At 35.8% G+C, this 22,662-nt stretch overlaps 1 protein-coding gene across 1 annotated transcript in view; it reads right to left on the bottom strand.

Moving 5' to 3' along the window:
- Positions 1-16,042, bottom strand: part of LOC149528696 (GDP-L-galactose phosphorylase 1-like) — a 55,940-nt gene extending 39,898 nt beyond the window's left edge. Inside the window, exon 1 of the mRNA XM_089808513.1 lies at positions 15,310-16,042. Within this exon, the coding sequence (XP_089664639.1) occupies positions 15,310-15,376 (67 nt within the window). The 5' untranslated portion in view covers positions 15,377-16,042. The remainder of the gene's footprint in view (positions 1-15,309) is intronic.
- Positions 16,043-22,662: the final 6,620 nt, after the last annotated feature.

Genomic DNA, 22,662 nt, shown 5'->3' with positions numbered 1-22,662 from the left:
CTATCTCAGATTGTCAAAATGTTCAGGTTATGCCACCGTTTATCTTTCAAAGATCGACGCCTGGTGCTTGCCTATATTATGAAAGTGCTCAATAGTTAGATAAAGCGGGGAAGCGCCAGCCTGACACGTGGCAAATGTGACATCAAGGAACCCACCTTTTTAGAAGATAATAAGGAACCTGCTTGCGTGGAGTTTGTTAGAATGTACTGCTTCACGTGGAGATTTTCTATTGGTTGATGAAGTTGACTGGGTGTTATAGCAGTACAAAATTGTATGATCGTCGATTTAACCAAGATCAGGGGTTGGCGCTTGCCTGCATTTTCAAGATGCAAGAATTTAAGCAATGCGGGGAAGCGCTAACTTGACACATGGCAAAGTGGGACCAGTTGCAACCAAGGTTTGCTGATGTGTGACAGGCTGGAAGAGTTATTGCGCCAATTGGATCATTTTTCTCACATGTTGTCGTAAAGTGCTTTATTTTCCTGACTGTTGATCTGAGGGAAGATCAACAGTCGGCGCTTGCCCACATTATCAAAATGCAAGAAATTTAAATAATGCAGGGAAGCGCCTATTCGACACATGGCCGGATCTTTTTTTTTTTTTAAAGAGGGGTAAACGCTTTGACCTGGAGCTATGAACCAATGAAGCCACAAATGGGGGAGCTCATCCCCATTAGATTTGAACCTTGATGGCAAGGATAACAACTCAACAACTTAACCATCACAACATGCCACTATTGGCACACATGGCCGAATCTTTAAAGCTATAAAGCAATTTTGTTTTTTGAAATAGGGTTGTCCGATGTAATGAAATCGACAGATAAGATTCAAATTTGAATGCAACATGGAAATAACGGCTAATGGAAGTTAATGTCGCTCAGAGCTCATTCGTGTGATCTCCATGCATGAATATAATTCACGAATTCATCATTATTGAACCACGAAATCGTGAAAGGTTATTAGAGTGCAAAGAATTTCCAGAACTAGGGCACACACTTTTACTAGGTGATTCAGTGAATTGCAGCGAAAATTCTACAGAAAAGAGGCACAATTCAGCGGGTAAGTACCTTGCAACTTCTGAAAATCAAGGATTTAGTGTTGTGTAGAGCTTAGGGTTTTGAAAATGCCTCCACGAAAGGAATTTTCTAGACATACTATCTTAAGAGGTCTGTTCATGATGATTTTCTTGAGCAATTTCCCCCATCTGTGCATGAAATAATAGCAGGAAGGGAGTTCATTCCGAAGGACTCTAGGTTAATAGTTGCAGAGGGTTCCTATGATAAGGCAAATAATTACAGAGATGCCCAGATTTCCATGGGAGGTTTAGAATGGTTCAAAAAATGGTTTTTTGAAAGAAAACTAGATACCCTTTTAAGTAATGTCTGCGAGTTCAACATTGGAATGTTAGTAGTCCCAGGGGTTTTCTTTGACAGTAATCTATTGGTTGACCTAGCCAAGAAATATGATCACATTATTAGATTTGTGAAGAACTATGCTGGAGAAAATCTTTTTAGGGTTTCTCCTGAATTGATTAGGGAGGTTTTCAACCTCAACCCTAACCGTGTTGTGCATGAGATCATTGACATGGATGACCTTCAAGCATGGTATGATGCACAAAGGGTGTACCTAAGAACAGGGCCTCTACAACAACATTTCACCAGGATTAGTACACTATCCTTGGTCACACCCAGTACTCCAGAGCCATTGATGAGGAAATACTTTAATCCTAGGGCTCAAGCTTTATGTTTTTCCGTCTGCCATGTCTTTGGGATGGATGAAGGGGAACACATCCCAGGCTCTATGGTCCTTACCATGGCTCAAACATTATAGTTTGGAATGAGCAATATTTTGGATTTTGCCTCTCTCCTAGCAGGAGAAATTCACAATGGACTAGTAGGAATATCAAAAGGGGAGGTAAACAAACCTTTTTGTTGGTACTCCCTACTCGTGCATGTATGTCTTTTTAAGGGAGTCACCTTTTTCTCTAAAGGTATTGAATTGGAATTGACAAGGGATAGTGAAAAGAATCCAGTCCAATTGTGGAGTGTTGATATGACTTGGGAGGCCAGGAATGCCAGTTTTGTAAGATTTGACAAGTATTTTGCATCTAGGCTTAGAGTGCTTTTGAAAGGGGATAGCCCTAGAATCCCGCAATCACTATTAGAATTGGTCAGACCCAAGGACCATGCAAAAGGGCTTTTGGTTAGTCACAATTGGGGGGATCTAATCCCATAGAATGTTTCTACAGTGATCAGAGTATACGGTTTTTTGGGGAAGCCCCATGTCCTACCTTTCCATGTGCCATTGAAGATAGGGATAGCAGAATTATTGTGGCAGATTGGGACTATTGAGGAAAGAGATATGATTGGTAAAGGTAAGGGCACTTTCTTCCCAATTGTTACTCTGGCACATGATTTTGTTTTTGTAAGAAAAGGATGGAGACATCTCAATTTATTTTTGAACAAGTACAACATGGCAGAATCCCATGCAAGGTATATTGACCCAGAGGGATTCTTTGATCTTCTAAGAGAAAGGACAAAAGCTACCCATATGACACAGCAGGTGTATTTTCCTGAAGATATTATTAGGAATATTTTTTCTTTACAGGAACAAGAGGTGAGGAAAGAGAAATGGGTAGTATTCAATAAAACTTTGGAATTCATTAATGCTTTTGACTCTAACTATGATCCTCTAAAAGATAAAAAATATTGGGGAGCCAAAATGCATGTGTTGATGAATAACTTTGCTGCAATAATGCAAACCATGAATGAGAAGAAGGCTACATGTGTCAAAGCCTATCCTGACAGAGTTGCAGAGGTACAGAGAAGAATAAACAACAAAATGATAGTTGCTCCTGGTCAGTATACATTGCAGAAGAGGGTTGGGTATGTGATAGTTCAAAACACACAATAGGTTCCCCCTCATGGAAGACCAAGGCCAGAAAGTTCACCTGCAGCTAGTGCCCCAAAGAGGCAAAAGTTGGAACAAGGATCCTCTTCTCATGTAGAAGAGTACTCCCCAAGTCAAACCCCAATCAGAATAGATGATGAAGCATCCTTAAGGGAGCAGCTGAGACAGATTGGTGAAAAAAGGGGATGTAATTGTTACCACTGCAGACATGGAAAGAGAAGTGCCTCAAGAGCCTCCTATACCCTCCTTAGACCTTACAATTGTTGATTATCAAGGTAAGGAGATAGACCCAATTATAGCTCAAGCTTCACAGAAATTTATTGATAATGAACATTTTGTTAAATCTAGGGCATTTGCACAAATTTTGTGGAGTAAAAATATAGGAAATTTTGAGAAAGCATGTGAGAAAATAAAAGCGAAGCAACTTGGCAATAGACTCTGTTATTAAGGAAGAGGTAAAATCCAAATTTTTGAGTGATTTTTCCCAGTTAAAACCTGAGTCCGCGAGGCAGTTAGTTAAGGAGTCAGGGGTCCTAATTTTGCTTGAGTGGGATATAGCTAATGCTATGATCTTTGACTCAATTAGGAAAGAGAAAAATGTGCAATATAAAACTGAGGAAGAGATACTGCAGGCACATAGGGGAATTAAATTCAGCGATGACCACCAAGCCCTAGTAATCTGGTCAATTGAGAAGAGAGACAAAACTAGGATGCAAGAAATTTCTAGTGCAGAACATACTGGTGCTCTTGTAGTATATAGGGCTGGTGAACTAAGTAGTCAAAAAAAATTTGGAATGGCTTCAGAAATAGTAAAACTTGGGAATGTGGTGTTTGGAAAAGAACAGGATAAGTTCTTAGAACTCAATGCTAAATTTGAAGAAGTTCTGAAGGCATATGAGGAAAGGGGCAAACAAATACAGTTGCTAGAAAGTCAGGTAGCACAAATGGACAAGCAACTGGGGAAGAGAAAGATGGGAGAATCCAGCAAGCCAAAAAATTGTATATCACCATATCCCCGGCCACCAATTGAACCATTCAAATCCACTCCCATTATTGAGATACCAGACACCCCGCAGAGGCCTGAATTCTACACTGTAGAGGAATTTGAAGAAGAAAAGAATAAATTATACGCAATGCATGTAGAATTGAATAATCAGTATGAAGAAAAAATAAGGCAAGCTATAATGTACTTAATAGATAGAATTGAATAGCCAGCATTTTATGATCAGTTAGCAAGAATTGCAGCAATTAGGGATGAAATAAAAGGAGATGAAGGTAAATTGATACCTATCGTACAGAAATGGACTGAAAGAAATAATGATATTACTGCTATGTGCATATCTGTCATCCAGCTGCCATGTCACCAAATAGAAAAGATTTTTTATTTGCTAAATAAGCTAGAGGGTTTTGATGACAAACAGGATTTTATTCAAAAAAGAATGACAATTTGTTTCTCCAAGTACATAGCTGAGAAGTTTGACCTTTTTCCTAGTGCTCTAAAAAAGGTTGATAGAATAAAGGAAAAGGAAGAGTGGAAAAAGGAATTGGATGAAATATTCTGCCAAAGAATGAATAATGTTGTAAATGAAAATGGGCATTTACTATGGGCAATGACCAATGAAGAGTTGGTTAAAGTTCAGTTATTTTATAAAGCCATCAAAAAGGACCTTGTTGAGATGGAAGCAGTTGGAAATTCTATGATAACGCTACAAAGGGAAATCCTAAATTTTGATTGGCCTGATGACACTGCTTTCAACGAATGGAAGGAACAATTTTTGTCTGCAAAACAGATGGCAGAAGATAATGGGGTAGAAGAAGATGCAGATGTAACTGTTACTCTAACAGTTCATGATGAAGACAGTGAGAACCCCCGAGTTGAGGTGAGCTTGCAGGCAACAGAACAGGACACGTTGCTTTTAAGCTTGATAGCCACCTATTCCAAAGAATCAAATTAATAAAGGATCAAATCATGGAGTTTATAGTATTCCAAAAGATGTAACAGAAGAGGGGCCTACCAAAAGAATATTATGATGTATAAGTCTTTCTGTTACACACAATTTTGTCTTTTTGTGACAGCTGTATGTAAATACCATTTGTAAAAGGACATTTGTCAGTTCTCTATGCCTGGATCTTGTTGCATCTCACATTACATAAGTGAGATTCCAAGGCTAGAGGAGGGTCTGATTTCTAATACAATTTGAGTCTATATTGAGTATGATTCGGTCCAGTTATTGTAGCAAATTTTACGATGTATCTTCTCTGCAAATTTTCTGAGAATACATTGTTGTTATGTGATCCGTGTGTCTTTTTCTAGAGTAATTCTGAGTTTTATTACAATTGTATACAATTTCCAAAGAAAGTTAATACAAGTTTGACCCATTCCCATATTTGTTCTTGCTGAATTTTGTCTTCATTGTTATTACCTAGTTATTTTGATATTGCATGAGCAAAGCTTGTCCACTTGAATGCAATTCACTTATTGTACGTCAATTCATTATTGCTATTGATTCAATGAATTAAGTAAATGTTTTTGTGAATTTGATGGGATTGCTATGGTAATAGAAAGGATGTCTATAAGAATGAGTTCCAATAAGAATTGCTGATAATATTTGTTGTAAAGCAACAAATCAGATCTTTAAATTGGAGTAAACTCTAAATCCCAATGGAATAGGCACTAATCTAGTTAATCCAATCTGCAGATAGGTAGATCATAAATAAGCATCAAGTTTAAAATCAACATCAACTTTATTTTACTGTTTGAAGAGTTTCAAAGATGGTCAACACTTGTTTGCATGTAACATTTTAGCTTTAGTTGGCTGCTATGGTTAAAAATACTTGCAAATCTGAGAAGAATTGTGACCAAATCTGCTTATAAGGGATGTATATCATCTGAAAGTGTCAAGAAACGGATAAACTATATACGTGTCAGCATTATAAGATGAGAATCAAAATGAAATTAATAAAATTCTCGTACAACAGCATTCATTCTGAATTATCCCTTAGGTATACCCACCTTGATTTTGCAGAGCCTAAAGAGTAGAAAGCCAATCTTGGTTTTGTTGAAATTGGTTCCAAATAATATGCAAACTTAATTGTTAATAGGACGTAGCTAATCCTTAGATTTGTGAGTATTATTATCTTGGTATTGAGCCTTTGTTATTCAATAGTTGAAAAACACCAACAAAACACAGACTCCTTTGTCTTAGAATGTTCAGCAACATTGGCCTCCTAATTGGACCCTCCCATCCCAGTCTGCTGATTGGACCCTCCTAGCTTCTTCTGTTCGAAAGCAAGTCACTGATGACAATCTTTCTTCATGTGGCTGTACTTACGGCAGTAATGACACTGAACACTCTTCTGCTGAAAACTGCCTAAGGATTGATGCGAACTACCCTATGGAGATGACTGAGATGGCTGAAACTTAGCTGCAAATGCTTGTTCTGACAAGGGTTAGGAAGCACGGCTGGCAAACTGCCGCTTCCAGCGATCCTGCTGTAGGAGTTTGGTGCACAACTCTAGGAATTTCATATCAACATTAGTTGAGGTAATGTTGAGAGTCTCTATGAAATGCTCATAAGATGTTGGTAAGCTTTTTAGGGTAATAACTACCATATCTTCTTCCTCCATTGTCCGACCAATGGCTTCAAGCTGATCATGAATGTCCTTAATCTTCGTGAGATGTTTCTATAAGGACATACGTTCATCCATCATAATGGAAAACAACTGATTCTTCAGAAAGAATGCTCGACTCTTGTCAGATGTTTCATGCAGCTCCTTTAAATATTTTCAGATGTCTGCCGCCAACTTGCTAGAGGGAATCTGAGGTAGTTGATCATCTTTGACAAAGAGCTTGAGAAGCATAACAGCTTCATGATTCCGATCATCAAACTTATCCTAATCTGTTGTAACGGAGGTCCCATTAGGCGTGCCAATGGATGCAGGACGAGTTTTTGTACCTAGAACAAGTGCATCCAAACGACGATACTCAAAGATGGTTAACATGCGCTGCTTCCAATGGTTGTAATTGGTGCCATTAAACCGTTGACTGTTTTCCAGCATCAAGTTGGTCAAGGATGCCATTTGCACGAAGTTCAAGGCAATGTTTAGGCTGACCCAAAAATAATGACAAGACCCAGAAGAATTAGAGAGTGACCCCGAAGAGAGCTCAGAAAACCCAGAAGGAATATGCTTATGATTTCTGGATCCGCTGGCCCGAAAATTAAGGCATGAAAATTGAGGCACCCAGAAAAATGAATGACAACCTAATTGAGCTCTCGAAAAACCCACCAACAATCTACAATCAAAAAAAAATTTGGACCAAAAAAATACGATTTCAAGCAAAACCCTACTCGTCTGCTGGAAAGGTCGAATCTACAAAAAAATGAAGTTTTTCCAGACAGAAAATGACTGGTTTGTGCTCACAAAGAACTTCTTGTGAACTTAGACATGTGGTGGGTTGTGAAGAACATTCAATAAAGCACAAACATGCAGGCTCAGAGCAAAAAAAATAGACAGACCCGTTTTTATGAAAAATGTCACCAAGAAATTGTGATTTCTGCAAGCTAGGCATGAAAATCTCCACGGAAATGGACATGGATGGGATCAAATACCAACAGAACCTCAGATCGCATGGACTGGGCTTGATTTATGGCCATGATTTTTCAAACAAAACCCGCGTTTTTCCAATGTCGAATGCCAAAAAAAACAAATTTTTCATATTTGACTATGATTTGTAGAAATTGGACCACGATTTGCAGAAACCCTAGTTGAGTTGTTTGTGAAAGCTCAAAACTAGTTTCAAAAAATCTTAACAAATAATTTCAATAGAAATTATAAATTTTTCGAAAAAAATTTGAAGAATTTGCTCTGATACCATAAAATAATCAAACGATTATCTTGTGTATTAAATAATCAATGAATGAATTACAAAGAGCTTACAAGCTCATATATACAAAATGGAAATATAGAAAATTAAAACTATCTACATACGATACGGATAGATAGAGCATTATTAGAAATATTCTAATAGAAGGAACATTAGAATAGGTAACTAATTTATTTTATTAATAATTCCTTTATTATTTACATGCACTGACTTGAATCTAATATTTCATTTAGTTGGGTTCAATTGATTTACCATGTAATTTTCCATAAGAAATATATGTTGGCAATATGTGCTATCATTGATGTCAATGTAATGTCTAATAATGTTATTTTTACTAAGGAGATAAATTAAGTATCTATAGAGTACACTAATGTGTTTGGTGATGCAAGTTTATGTTTTGAGAGTAGTTCTGCTAATATTCATAGATGAAGAATATAGTATGAAGATTCACTTGATGACATTATTGTGGTCTAAAAGAAGTGGTATGTAGTGGCTCTTTTTGATTCTTGATTTAAATATATGGTGTAATTATATTAGTCTAAGTCTATATGTTTTGAATATTAGTATCTAGATGTCTAAGATCAATTTGTTAAATGGGTGCCTCAGGAGATTTATCTAACTACAAAACTACTTAAGTCCATATATATGTGTTGATGCGTGTTGTGGCCCTGAGGTTGTAGAGTCATGGCAAGGTTTATGTCTTACGAGATAATCATTTGTATGTAAAGAAAAGTGTAAGTATTTGTACTTTGCTTCTCATTCCATTAGAATCTTGCATCTTATATGTTTTGCATTCCATTGTGACAGTGGATATGACCTTATGATTTCAAAACATTTAAACAAAATGTTGGATCATAAACATGAGTTTTAGGGTTTTTGGTGTTTTTTGATGCACAATATATATTGAGTTGATGTGGTATATTTTTTTTATTCTTCACAGTGGCTGCCAGTTCAGTGATAATGGTATTCAACACTTGTACTTGATGCTTAGAAGGAGGAGAAGACGAAGGAAAGTGAGAAGAAGCAGGGGAAGCAACAAAAGAAGGAGAAGACAATGAAGAAGGAGAAGATGGAGGAGAAAAAGGAGAAGCAACAATAGAAGGAGAAGAATAACATACTGAAGAGGGATAAGCATAAAGGTAATGATAAGGTATATTATTTGTTTTCAACTTTTCTATACCCTTCAACCTCAATACATCAAATTAGGTATATTATTTGTTTTCAACTTTTTCTATACCCTTGAAAATATTACACAAAGCATATCTTGTTACGTTCTATAATTACTATTGTAAGATAAAGTTTGGGATTTAGGAGCGCAATTAAATTTGGGTTAGAATTAACATTAGGGATCAATTATAGAATTCAATTTGGAGTATATGCATATAACATAGATTAAAGATAGTGTGAGGGTTAGGATTCAATTAATATTAGAATAAGGGTTAATATTATGGTTCGAGTTAATGTGTGTTATGCTAGGCTTAGAATTTGCTTAAGTTTTGAGTTTTATCTACTATTCTAATTTCTAAGTATGGTCATAATCACAAGCTCAACTGTACAATTATATTGTATGCTATTTAATATATTATTCAACATTTATTGACTATAATATATTATTCAACATATATTGTATTGGCACAACCAAAGCACCTCCTTTACGTGCAAGTGTTGTTTATTTATGCTATTCTGGTTCTTGAAAATTCAACAATTTCATTGTAAGAGGCTGACCAAGATTCAAGGAATTAAAATACTAGTGATTTATTTAAAGGAGGCCAAATGGGATTTACTTATTGGGCAGAGATGATCTAATTGAATGAAAACTAAATAAAAAGGCAGCGCTCAAGGGGTACAATTCTTGTAAAAGCAATAGGTCTTATAAAGAAGTGTCCTGTAATAACCCCAATAGGTTATAACTTCTTCAAACACCAAAATCTTCTCTAGTTCAATTGTTTGACATTGTCAAACACTTTTCAAGCAAGTGTTGATACCAATGTAATATCTTCTTACAATGAACTAATATGCAAGTGCAATTCTTTTGGTATTTTCAATGCAAATACATGGAAACTAGATATGAAATGCATACCTACAGCCAACTAACATTTTGACAAACAATTGACATACATTAATGACTATACTAATGCCAAAATTTGATTATGAATTATCACAGCAAAATCATATGCTTATGAAGTACAATGATAACTACTAATAGTTACAAGAGGAACCTGATAATAGTGATGCCCAAGAATGGAAATGAATCAAACAAAGATACTACAGCGCTGCATCGTGCATGCGTACTGTAGCAGCCAAAATCTATTCTCCAATTGCACAAATAGAACTCCTAAATTGAAGCTCTCCTAAATACTAAATTCAATGGATATTTCACCACCTCAAATGGTTGCAACATTGAAGAGTTGACGTTCTCCAATGGCTAACTAAAATCGGAAACCTTAGTTTCTTCTTCCAACTTAATATCAAATGCAATTCACAATAATCGGATGATAAACGATGAAGCTCTCACCTCTATTTATACTTTTCCTTCACCCTTCTAGAAGGAGATAAAATATTTAATAATTGCATTCTCTAGAAGTTTCTCCCTTTCCAATAATTAATGTGCTTTTAGGAAATTAAATTACTAGAAGTTTTCCCCTTCCAATAATTAATGCACTCGCTAGAAGCTTCTCTCTTGCAATACAATAATTAATTATGCTTCTAGAAAATTAAATTACTAGAAGTTTGCCCCTTCCAATAATTAATGCACTCTCAATTAATTAAATTAATTAAATATAAAGTCACCTTTTTTTTTTTAATTTATTTAATGACTTTATAAGAAATTAATTTAATCAATTTCTCCTTATTTCTCCACTTAGCCTTTGGAGAATGTCAAGGCTAAGAACTCCACTGAGATGCTAAAAAGGATGGGGACATTACATGTCTCCCTTCAAATGTAAGATATAAAACAGGGAAATTTCATTTGAAAAGAAAATCAACTCAGAGAAGAATTCAGTTCATCAGTTAATAAATAAAATTCAGATTATAAAAAACAAGTAGACACAGCAGAAAATAGCTGGTTGCAGCCATTTAAGAATAAACCTGTTAATTCAACAAGAGTCACAAAGTTAGCAATAATCTGGTAAATTCTTTGAGAAATCAATTTTGAATTTGTGGAAGTGTCTTACAAATAGGAAGGACGAAATTCCATCCAAGTTCATGAGAGATGAAAGGTTGACCCCTCTTTCATGCTCTTATGAAGTTGAACAGGAGTTGGAAGAATGTCCAGCCTTCCATGTTCTTGGGTTTGATCAAGGGGGACAGCAAGACTTCATGGTGAGCTGACAAATGAAAGGGTGTAATGTCCCCACATTTAAATTATACAAAGTACTTGCAGATAGCTTAGCCTCTGTATGGCCTGAATATTTCTTATTCAGATCAGATCTCATTAACCAATTATTTTTTATTCTGTTCAATGCCTCTCCTTGCTTTGAGTGCCACAATCTTTACTAGATCACCAACTGCTGTATATACTTCATCTCTCTTAATGGTCTTCCATGCTTTCTTACTGCTGTAGGTACTTCCATCTTTCCTGCTGTTCTTCCATCATGATCTTCTCTGCTTCTTGAACTTCATGTCTCTTGGAAGGGGACAGCTCTTCAGGTTGCTGTTCTTAAGGGATGGCCACTATCTTTCTTAACCATATCCTTTTATAATCCAGATTCCAGATCCATCACTACATTTAAGTACCCTAATCCTATTGGTCTATTTGCTGTCAGTATAACTTATCATTGTTCACACTAATCATTGCTCCTTCCTAAAATAGAATTGCTGTCTAATTTATTATTGCCCCTGCTGACAGTTAACTCACTGCCCTTGAATTTTACCTTTGCTTACATATGCTATTTTATCCATGAACATTTTTCTGTATTTTCCCCCGTCCTTCCTCTTCCAATCCCCCTTTTATACCATACACAAAAGGTGCAACTCTAAGGTGGGGTCAGCCTCTTTAATTAATTAAATTATTATAAAACCGTACACAGGTCAGCCCCTATTTAAATTTATTTTTAATTTCTTTAAGAGGGACTTTCTTTAAGGAGTCTGCCAGCAAACTGATTTATCTTTGGTGGGGTATGACAAAGGTCAGCCCACCTTCCGTGCTCACAGCAAGTCAAGGGCGCCCAGCCTTGATAATTGCCATTTACAGGTGTTTCTAAGGAAATCATGGTGTGTTTGGCTGCGAGGAATATGTTATGATGTATCTAACCAAACATTAATGACGCTATGATGTATTGATCCATATATTAACAATGCTATGATGCATTGATTTGAATATTATCATATGATATCTTGATCTTTTATATTCTTAATATCAGTTTTTGACATTTGTTGATAGCTATTGTTCACAGGCATAGAAATCAGGAATATTCCCATTGGGGACATTGCAGTATCCATGTGCTCCACTAGGCCTTGGTGGAAAAACAAGAAATGGTATGTTAAAGCCATTTTCTATAATTAAGATACTCAAAAAGAATATAGGTGACTTACACATTCCAATGGTTCAGAAGTTGAATATCAAGTGGCCTCTTCAGTCATCTAATTTTATCCAGGCTGTGTGTTTTAAAATTGTTTGGAAATAAATTGTGAAGCCCAATGTGACCCAATTTACCTAGGGTTTGCTTTAGAGGCCTTCTTATTGGCATCCGTTAAATACATCTTGGTTTGTCTAATCAAAGATGTTTTTGTTTTGGGCAGCTAGAAACCATTCTTAGTTTCTTTTGGACTCCTGCTCATGCTCAAAATGGATTTCTGATTTTTTAATTTTCCAATCTCTAAGGCATTAACCATTTATTTTGCACAATGTCCTAGGTGATGAGCCAAGTTTTCTGCAGAACTCTTCTATCTATGGTATGCTTTCAAAGCAAAAATGCTGAACTCATAACTTATATTTTAAATAATGTCAAATTATCAGTTCAATAGAAATTTTAAAACTCCTACTTCCATTCTTGGGGCCACATGTTATTTTCTATTGTTTATTTTTTTGGGGTTTTGCAGATCTAAATTAGGGTTTAATCCCATGCCACCATTTTTTCCTTTAAGGATCTTGCTGTAAACTTTAACTCCAGTTTTCAATAGATTTTTCTGTTGAAAAATACATAATTATTTTTTACCCATTAACAGGTGTGTGAAGGCTGATCTTCAAAAAGGGCATAGGGAAGAGGTTTAATGGAGTGCTTCAGATGGGGGATGCACAAAAGTGAATTTTGACAGAGCTGCCAAAGGCAATCCAGGTCCTGCAAGTGTGGGGTGCAAGGCAAGGGTACCTATGGCAATATTATAGCTACAAAGAAGAAAACAGGAGGAGTAGGAACCAACAATAAACCAGAAGTCCAAGTGGCCTTGCTAGGGTTTAATTTCTCGCAAAGGCTACATGTTGAAAACTTGCATTTGGAGGGGGATTTTCAGATTGCTATAAATGGCATTGCAGAAAACTAAGCCAAATTCAAATTTTTAAAATACCACACATCTATTGAGAGGGAAATACACTTGCTGATTCATTATCCAAGTTGGCAGCCGATGTGGCAGTGACATAGCAGGAGCAGTACAGTGACATCATGGCAATTGTTATAAGGAGATTTGATGTGACTTGTTGAGTTGGCAGACACGTCGATAGACAACAAAGGACAGATTGAGCAATTAATTTTATTGGAACATGACACAAGCAAATTCAATTGTCCTGCATCACACACATAAGAATTGATCTACATACTCCACCTTTTTTGCATTTTGATGGCATTTGTGTGGTTTGTGAAAATGGAATAAAGACATTAGAAAGGGAAACAGATGGAGAAATGGAGGCAAACTTAGCCTTCGGGGCCCTGAAGCAATAGATTGCTTTCAAAGGGCCAGCAACTGAAGAATGGTTGAGGAATATTTTCAGCTCGACCCATTCATTTTTCGTCAATGCCATTAGGTTAGTACTGCGATTTGAAAATGTTGTCTCTGATTTCAAAAGGCAGACAAATGCCAACATCACCTACCTCTTTTGTGCTGGGGGGTTACATTTCAGCCTCAAAGAGCAAGTAAAGCACATGGTGTTGAGATGTGTGAAACCAAATTGGCAAGTTCGGCTTGACAAAATTCTCAATTAGACAATGCCTGGGCAGGGATTCATTGCAGCTTATGAAGATTGGGTAGGTTTTCCTAGCTTCAGCCCCATGCAGGAGTTTGGGATATTTTCTCGCAAGGAAGAATTATGCAAGGAGAACATGGACCATGTTAGTGGATTTCGTGCATGACTGGGGCCTAGAGCTGGCTGCCGGTATTCCCAGGAACAGGATGAATCCGGACCTATTCTGGCTACGTCTAAAGGGTGCATGGAAAGACATGGAAAACCAGAGCAGGGAATGGAGAAGGGCAAGGCAAGGTTGAGACAGGAGTGTCGAGATTGGAGGAAAAGGACGATATCATGGATGCAGCGGACAAGTGAGAGCTCAATGCTGTGGACAAGCTCCTCGCAGGAACCAGGCTGGTGGGCGTGGAGTGCTACGTCTAAAGGGTGCATGGAAAGACATGGAAAACCAGAGCAGGGAATGGAGATGGGCAAGCCAAGGTTGAGGCAGGAGTGGTGACATTGGAGGAAGAGGACAATATCGTGGATGCAGCAGACAAGGGAAGGCTCAACACTGTGGACGAGCTCCTTGCAGGAACCAGGCTCGTGGGCATGGAGTACCACTGGACCGGGTGCTGGTGGTCACCATTCTGAGGTTTCTGAAGCTTCTGGAACTTCTCCTATCCGAATGGGGCAGGGTAGTGGTATTTTGGAGATTGGTGAGTCATCAGGTGGTTGTGGTGGTGGTGGTGGTGGTGGTGGTGCAGGCACAATGGATAATTCATCACCCTTGCCTCCGCCCCGTCCTTTTCTATGAAAAATGTAAATGATACTCTTTGTGTCTGTGTAGATATCTGCAGGTGGGCAGGTGGTGGGTTTTGGATTTATGATGAACAACTGCAATTTATTGAGATGCTGGATAGGGGGGTTTGGGATAAATTTTGACCCCATTTTGTGTAACTGGTTGCTGTGTTGCTACTGGTTTCTGAATGGTACTATCGGGTTGTAAGGTTGAAGTCTTTCTACCGATTACAAAAATATCTTTTACCGATTAAAAATATATAAAATATTTTTAAAATTGCTGTTAGATCAATCAAATAAAATTTGAATAGATCAATCAAATAAAATTCGCCACTATATACACTAAATCAGATTAAATATAAGCAAAGTAGCCACTAAATCAGGTTGGCTACAAAACAAATCAAAATTTTATTTATTTCCCACGCCATGAAATCCAATGGGGCGTAAAAAGAACCGAATTCAATTTCACCAAATTTAACATTAACTCAACATTAACTAAGACTGGGTATAAACTAGACCAAATTAACAAGACGAATGGACATACAAATAAATAAAATTCAGTTGTACTAGATTTACCATTAAAAAACAATAGGTATTTAAAGAAAAACAGTCCAAACCTCTTAGCTTCTCTCTCTGCATGTTTTCTCCGGCTAATTCGTCAGAAGGGGCTCTCATGTCCACCATATTTCAGCCAGAGAAATGGTACCCGCCAAAATAACGACCTCCGCCGGCCAAACAGGTGAGATCAGCCGGATGCCCACCCGCAGAAGGCAGAGCACCGCGACCACCGTGAAATTTCGGAGAAGACAGCCAATACTTAGAAATTCCTTTGATATTGCATAAATTTTCTGATTTTCTCAGAGAAAAGCGTGATTGCCCGTGCAAAGCCGTGATGATACTTGTAGGTTCACAATTATCAGTGGAGGGTAAGATTGCATTAATAACATGAACTCTGCAATGATCTGCAGAAAGGTTTATGCCAAGAATTTTCTAAAATAGATGATCTGTGATGATAGTGTCGAACGCAGGAATCACTGCATGATTGTTTTTTTCATAGGAAGATGAGAAGATGAGCGATAAAAGTTGAAGGGCATGATGAAGGCCACGTAGCCTATCGATTTAGTTCAGGGGACTGGGTCTTTGGCCACCATGATTTGTAGGAAAATGCAATTTAAGCGATTAATTTTTACTTGGTCAACAAGGCTGCTACCTAATCACTTGCATTCATTCACTGGGCGCTTGGATTGATGACTGACTTTCTTGATTTATTTTCGCTTGCTCAACAAGGCTGCTCATGAGTTGCATTCATAAGCCCAACAAATAGAGAATTTATGATCTGCCCGTATGATTTATTTTTTCAGTTGAATGGATTGTTTTTTTCAATTTAAGTATTTCTTTTGTTTGAGCGATTTATTGAGTATGATTTTTTAAAATGCATGTTTTTCTTAAATAGCATGTGTATGTATTTTATTTAGTTCAGTCCATTTTGAATATCTATATTCTGAATATTTATATGTATAATTAAGTACATAGGTTTTTTTTTTAAATTGTTTCATATTATAGATTTATTTTTAAAATTATAAAAATAAATTTAAAAAGTTTTTTTCCACTTTTTATAGTGTATAAATTTTACCATACAAAATAATTATAATAATTTTGAATTCTTCATAAAATTGAAAGTATGCATATTTAAATATTATTATCAAGAAAAATAATACATGTAAAAAAAGTTATACTTTATTTTTAAATATCTTTTAATAATGTCATATTTTATTATTATTTATTTCTCAATAATAATTTGTTTATTTAAATTAATAAAGAGTAACTACAATAAAGGTTTCATAACTACTTCAAACATCAAAAAACTTTCCAAAGTCATAGACTTCCTATTATAACATAAGGATCTATAAAGAAATTTATTAGAAACCCTTAATCCATACCTATATTAATCAAAACTTATAGAAATGTGATTTGTTCTTCACAACAAGATTGCAAGAAGAGTGTCCAAACCCCACAGGAGATTTACAATTGTATTTCATTATAACATAAAAGTTAAAAGGAACCAAATTTACAAGAGAAACAAAAAAGGATGTCTAGCATCTGCTTTGTAGCATCTCGTACGACTGCAACTTGTGAATGTTGAAACATAAACCACACTATCAAGAAAAAAAACATAGATACCACATTGAGTTTAATTGGCAACCCCCCATTGAAAACTGCCCAAAAGACCAAACAACCGGGTGCCTACCACAATTCATTGCACCAATAAAAACCATAGTTTAAAATTTGAAATGTGCAACTTCAAAAACTTTTTTGTATTTTTCATGCACATCCAAATGCATGGAAATAAGTTCATTCCAAAAAGCTCGAAGAGGAAACAAGTACACATAAACATCAACACGGAGATGTGAAACCCCTAGAGAAAAAAGAGAGGGAAAAGGTTATGTACCACTAGAAGCCACTATTGTTGTTGGTGGTGCAAGAGAATCTTGGGTTAACAAGTAATCTTGCATTAACCTCTCTCTCTTTGTTTGTGTGTGTGTGTGTGTGTGTGTGTGTGTGTGTGTGTGTGTGTGTGTCTGTTTGTGTGTGTCTGTGTGTGTCTGTGTCTGTGTCTATGTATTTATTTATTTATATTTCTTGTTTTTTGTACCTGTCTGTTGTTTGTGAAGTAGTCATTGCTGCTCTTGGTTTTAGCTTGTGCACAATTCGCATCATGTTGAGGACATATCCTAGATCCTTGTCCTAATTGTGCGCATTCTAATGTTTGTTATTCTTCGAGTTTTGTGTCATTCTTTGTGATCTTTGTTTCCTACAATTTTTATCCAACAAGGCATGTTGTTTCTATTCATGCAATTTTTGGTGATGATGTGTCATCTTGCACAATTGGGAGCCAACTCCTAACCCTCGTGTGGACCTATCCTTAAGTGTGTGTGATCTTATGTTGTCCTTTGCTTGGCTTTTGGTTTACTCTTCCAAGACTAGACCTATAATGTAACTAAATGCTTGACTAGTTGACTAGTGGCCTAGTTGGCTATATAAGAAGTGCTACATCCCAAAATTTTGACCTAATTAAAATTATTATAGTCATTCAGTTGAATGAATTTTTCTTTCTGTTCATGTGAAAAAGGGTAGTTAAATGTAACTGTTGTTTCCTATGAAATTGGTTGTTATCAATTATTATGTATAACGGTTTAATGATGATGGTCGTTAATTGTTACTTGTCATATGTTGATGATAGTAGTTAACAGTTGCTTAGTTTCAAAATTTAGGTTATTAACCAATTTCTTTACTATTATCTATGTTAATTGTTAATATGCATTTGTCTTGGGAACTTTTTATTATTGTGGAAAATGTTGCATGGGTGATTGCAGGAGCAAACGAAGAGAAGAAGCATTACTTAACGAGATCTACAAAATGGGGTACTACCTTAGTCCATTTATTTGATTGATAGGTATGACCTCTAACTATCTTGGTAAGGACCTAGTGACTTGCATAATAGGGTACAATCATTGGACACACATGAGCTATTGGACAATCATTAAAACATTAAATATTTTAACTTAATCAAAGTACATACCTTTAATGGTTTATATTGACATTCTCATCACTTCAAATAATACATAAATATGTATGTGCACATGGTATAAAAGTATGGTGCCGTCATAGTATTAATTTATACAAGCTCGTGTCTATTAAAATACTTATACCTAAATATGTGTTTACCTTGAGAAGATGTGAAGATAAAATAATATTCCAAGTAATACGTGTATTTGGATATGCATACCTTAGTAGGTATAAGCTTGGACAAATGATAATAATATAATATCACCATTCAAAATTGTGTGTGTGTGTGTGTGTTTGTAATATCCTCCCCTGATTTGAACTTTGACTTGTAGAAATTTAACTTAAGGAATATTGTCAAACACTTTGTATGCAAACTCATAAAGCTGATTTCCTCAATAAATTGCTTTCCAATGAGTAGATTTACGAACAACTATGAAGTGACATTAAAATGCATAATACACATCATAACATTTTCACAAACACTTGGCACACATTCAACAGTATATGAAAAATCTGGAAACTCTTTCAATCTGCTGATAAAGGGTGATTTTTAAATGTAGATGTGCACTTACAGCTGCCTTAAAGACTGCAACAACTATTCAAACTTGTATTCAACAATTATTATGCAAAGTATCAAAATTTGACAGAAGAAACCTGGAATTAGTTGCCGTAGTATTTTGCAGATGTAGTCGGCAGCCCTCCAAACTTCTAATCAGCCAGAAAAACAAGTAAACTTGATACCAACACTATTCACACCATACTGTAGCAAAATACTGTTCATGTCGACTGTAGCAAAATACTGTTCATGCGGCACTATAGCAATAACTAACTTCAAATCTGCATCTCAAACCCTTGTAAATTTCTTTATGCGAACGCCCCAAATGAAACCCAGCGTGTTTCCTGAAGTGAAAACACCCTTGATCCTCCTGACTGTGTCTTCCAACAGCGAAGAGAATGCTAGCAAAGAGGGATTTCGTCCTCCAAGCTCGATAATCAGATATCCAGCAACATAACATTAATCTTCATCCAAGGATACAAAAAAAAAAAACTCTTCCATTTCTTTTATAGTGTTCTCACAAGAGCTCAATCCTTCGTTTTCTCAATGTGGGATAAAACATAACTCCCTTTATGTACCTTATATCTCCAATGTGTTATAAAAATAAAGGGAACTCTTTTAATTTAAATATTTCCCACAAACTATAGTCTATGCATTAATAAAGTTAAATATTTACATTAATAAAGTTAAATATTTAAAATTAACTTTATAAAATGGCTTTATCAATGCATAACAAATCTTATCAATGATAAATAAGTTTTCCTGTCGATTTTAAACAATTACCATCGACATACCACTGTGACTGAATGTCCGGCCATGTCCAAGATGCTTACTATAAATAGTAAGTATGCCCAAAGTTGCCCTAGAACCCCTCAGAAAGACCTGCAACTGAAACTATCTAGGCCAAATGGCCTCTAAGCCCCTTTAATGTCCTAGTTAGCCTACGGGACTGTGGGGAAATAGGCTAATGACAACATCATGCTATGAATGCTAAAAAGGGGACATTACTGTGTGTGTGTGTGTGTGTGTGTGTGTGTGTGTGTGTGTGTGTGTGTGTGTGCAAATAAATATATATAGATATAGATATAGATATAGATATGTGTGTATGTATGTGTGTGTGTGTATTTATGTATGTATAACTTTATAATTTATCCTTTTTGATTTAGTAACCTTTGAATTCTTCCTCATATTTATTTTGTCTTTATAAGAGATGAGAATAAACACTTGGCATCTTTTATTTATCGGTGCTTCAAGAAGTCAGTTTTCTTCTTTTTATAATTGCTCCAAGAGACATGACTTCTTTGAAGCCTTTATATTTTCTTTGAATGTCTTCTTTCTAAAAACCTGAATTTTGCATTTATACCTCTGCTCCCTTACTTTCTCTCATCCTTATTGTTGTAATTGATTGAGGACAAAGTCAAGTAGTTGCTTTCTCTAATTTTGGAATACACACTTCCAAGAGTTAGTTGTACATAGACAAGCCCAAGCTCCACATCCTCTTCATTAGGTTATGCGATCAACTTTCTTAATTCATATTTGTTATATGTATGCATTCAAAAATATAGAAGCAAGAATTGTGTCAATGAATTCTATGTTTGACTATAATATCAAATTGTACATTGGAAGAGTCCATCTCTCCATGCTGAGTTTGAATCGATTGTATAAGTCATGCTAAGACGTCTCTTGTTTCAATCAGATTCCATATTTTAGCTATTTCTTTGTAAGTCCTTAAAGAGAAGTTCTTGGGTGTTAAGAATTGTATTATGACAGTACTAAATTTATAATATTCTTTACACCAGCTGAGGCTCAGCCAAAGAGTTGAATTAACCTGAGATTTGACCCCTAGAACTCACCCAGCTAGATGGCCAAGAAAGAGGGTGAAGAGGTAAGAGAAAAATCTAGAAGAACATGAAAACAGAATTAGAAGTGATACAATAAATTTATTACTTTTAAAAGAATCATTAAATAGCTCATGCATGTTCACTCAATTTACCCTATTGTTAAGTCAAGCGGTGGTGATATTAAAAACTCATCCAAAAACCTTGGTCAAGGTTGTTAAAGGAATTCTTTCCTTCTAAAGATCACATGATGTTATTAGGGCCAGTTATTCAAACATGTATGTCCATAACTATGTGGAGACTCTAAGTTCACCAATATTGCTTGGATGATTGGACTAGTAGTGCCCCAAACCTAGCCCTGGGGTAGGGAGGACCTTTCTTTTCAAAAGATTGTTTGGGGATGGATATGGTTCATGGTTGGTAGGTTAAGCCTTAGCTGATGCTTCTCCTCTTATCTGAAAGCCAAGACTTGCACAACCAGTTCAAGACTCTCCAAATAGCTTTGTATGTTTCTTCCTTTATCCTTAGCTATGCATTTACTTTGTTTTGTGAATATTGAATATCATAGTATAGATGGTAATGTTTTAAATTGCTCCAATAAAGATGATAGGAAACAATTATTTCAGTCGGCAGTTATTTTAGTTGATAGTTATTTCAATTATTATCTCATGAAATGGAATTAAAGATGTTTTATTTCAGTTATATAGTTGAAGTATTACTTTGATATTTATTTAAAATTAGTTTTTAGCCCTCATCTTTTAGTTAAGAAAATTTGTTTGTTACATATGGTATCAGAGCATTGGGTTTGACACTGAACCTTGGGCATAATACGTAAGTAGGATTAGTAAACCTGATATTTTCTTAGATTAAATGTAACAAGATACAAGTACGTAAGATACCTTACAAGAAATCACGACATCTCATCTTTCCATACTTGATTAGGAACATGTTGAACTATGATTACACTTGTTGTTCCATGTCTCAAGACAACAAAACCTTAAAACAAGCTCTGCAATGAATGAGGAAGGAGAGAGCCAAGTGGGCTCCTGCCCAAAAGCACCCTACAGAAACAAACTGATTCAAACTTGGAACACCCACCAAGCCAACCCTCTTATGCACTTCCATAGATCTTGCATGTTGTGAGATATTTACAAAATCGAAACTGAATAGGATGCTAAAAATAAAATTTCAAAATGACTGAATCTATAATGTAAACATCCTCCGAAGAGGAATCTTTTGTAAATAAAGGTTGTTGTAAATACAACATAGAAGTATTAAAATTGATTAAATAAATTAGTCTATACATTTGTTTCATCTACTCGCAATCTCATTATTTTATTGTAAACATGTTAAAAAATAATAATAAAATTAACATAAGAATATTGCAAAAAAAAAATCACATCAAATAATTAGGAAATATGAGCAGCGACGAGAACATTGCAAGCCACCACACGGTCCATGAGAATAACCCACAACCTCCTACTGATTTGCTACTTCAGATTTTGTAAGAAATGTAAATGAAGTTAGACAATATGGAAAAAACAATGAACAAAATGATAGCCCAAATGGGGCAAAACCAAGAGGAAATGCAATCCTCATCCCCTCCTAGAACCGAAACAGAAATCTTTGAACACAACAAGAGAACCCCTCAAGCCCCACTTTCCCAAATCAAAAAATAGAAGAAACTTGAAATAGTAAGCGACCTGTCTACAAACATTAAGAAGATCAAACCACCCAAGTATTATGGTTCTGAATCCGAAGAGGATGCGGAGGCCTAGTTAATAGAAATGGAATAATATTTTGAAATTAGGAATTTTTTAGAGACCTCAAAGGTGGTTTAGGGAATATACCATTTTATAGGAGAAGTTGCTACATGGTGGGGAAACCCCAAGGTTGAGCTAAACATTAAAACAACTGAGATTACTTGGGAGAAGTTTGTAACCATCTTTAGAAACCGCTGGTTACCCCAAACCTTCTATGACCAAAAGCTATTGGATTTTCAAAATCTC

This window comes from Cupressus sempervirens, chromosome 11, assembly GCF_028749045.1.
Source record: "Cupressus sempervirens isolate cs-2001-9-10 chromosome 11, ASM2874904v1, whole genome shotgun sequence".
NCBI lineage: Eukaryota > Viridiplantae > Streptophyta > Pinopsida > Cupressales > Cupressaceae > Cupressus > Cupressus sempervirens.
The sequence above is the reverse complement of the archived record's forward strand: the minus strand, read 5'-3'. Positions and strand labels throughout refer to the sequence as shown.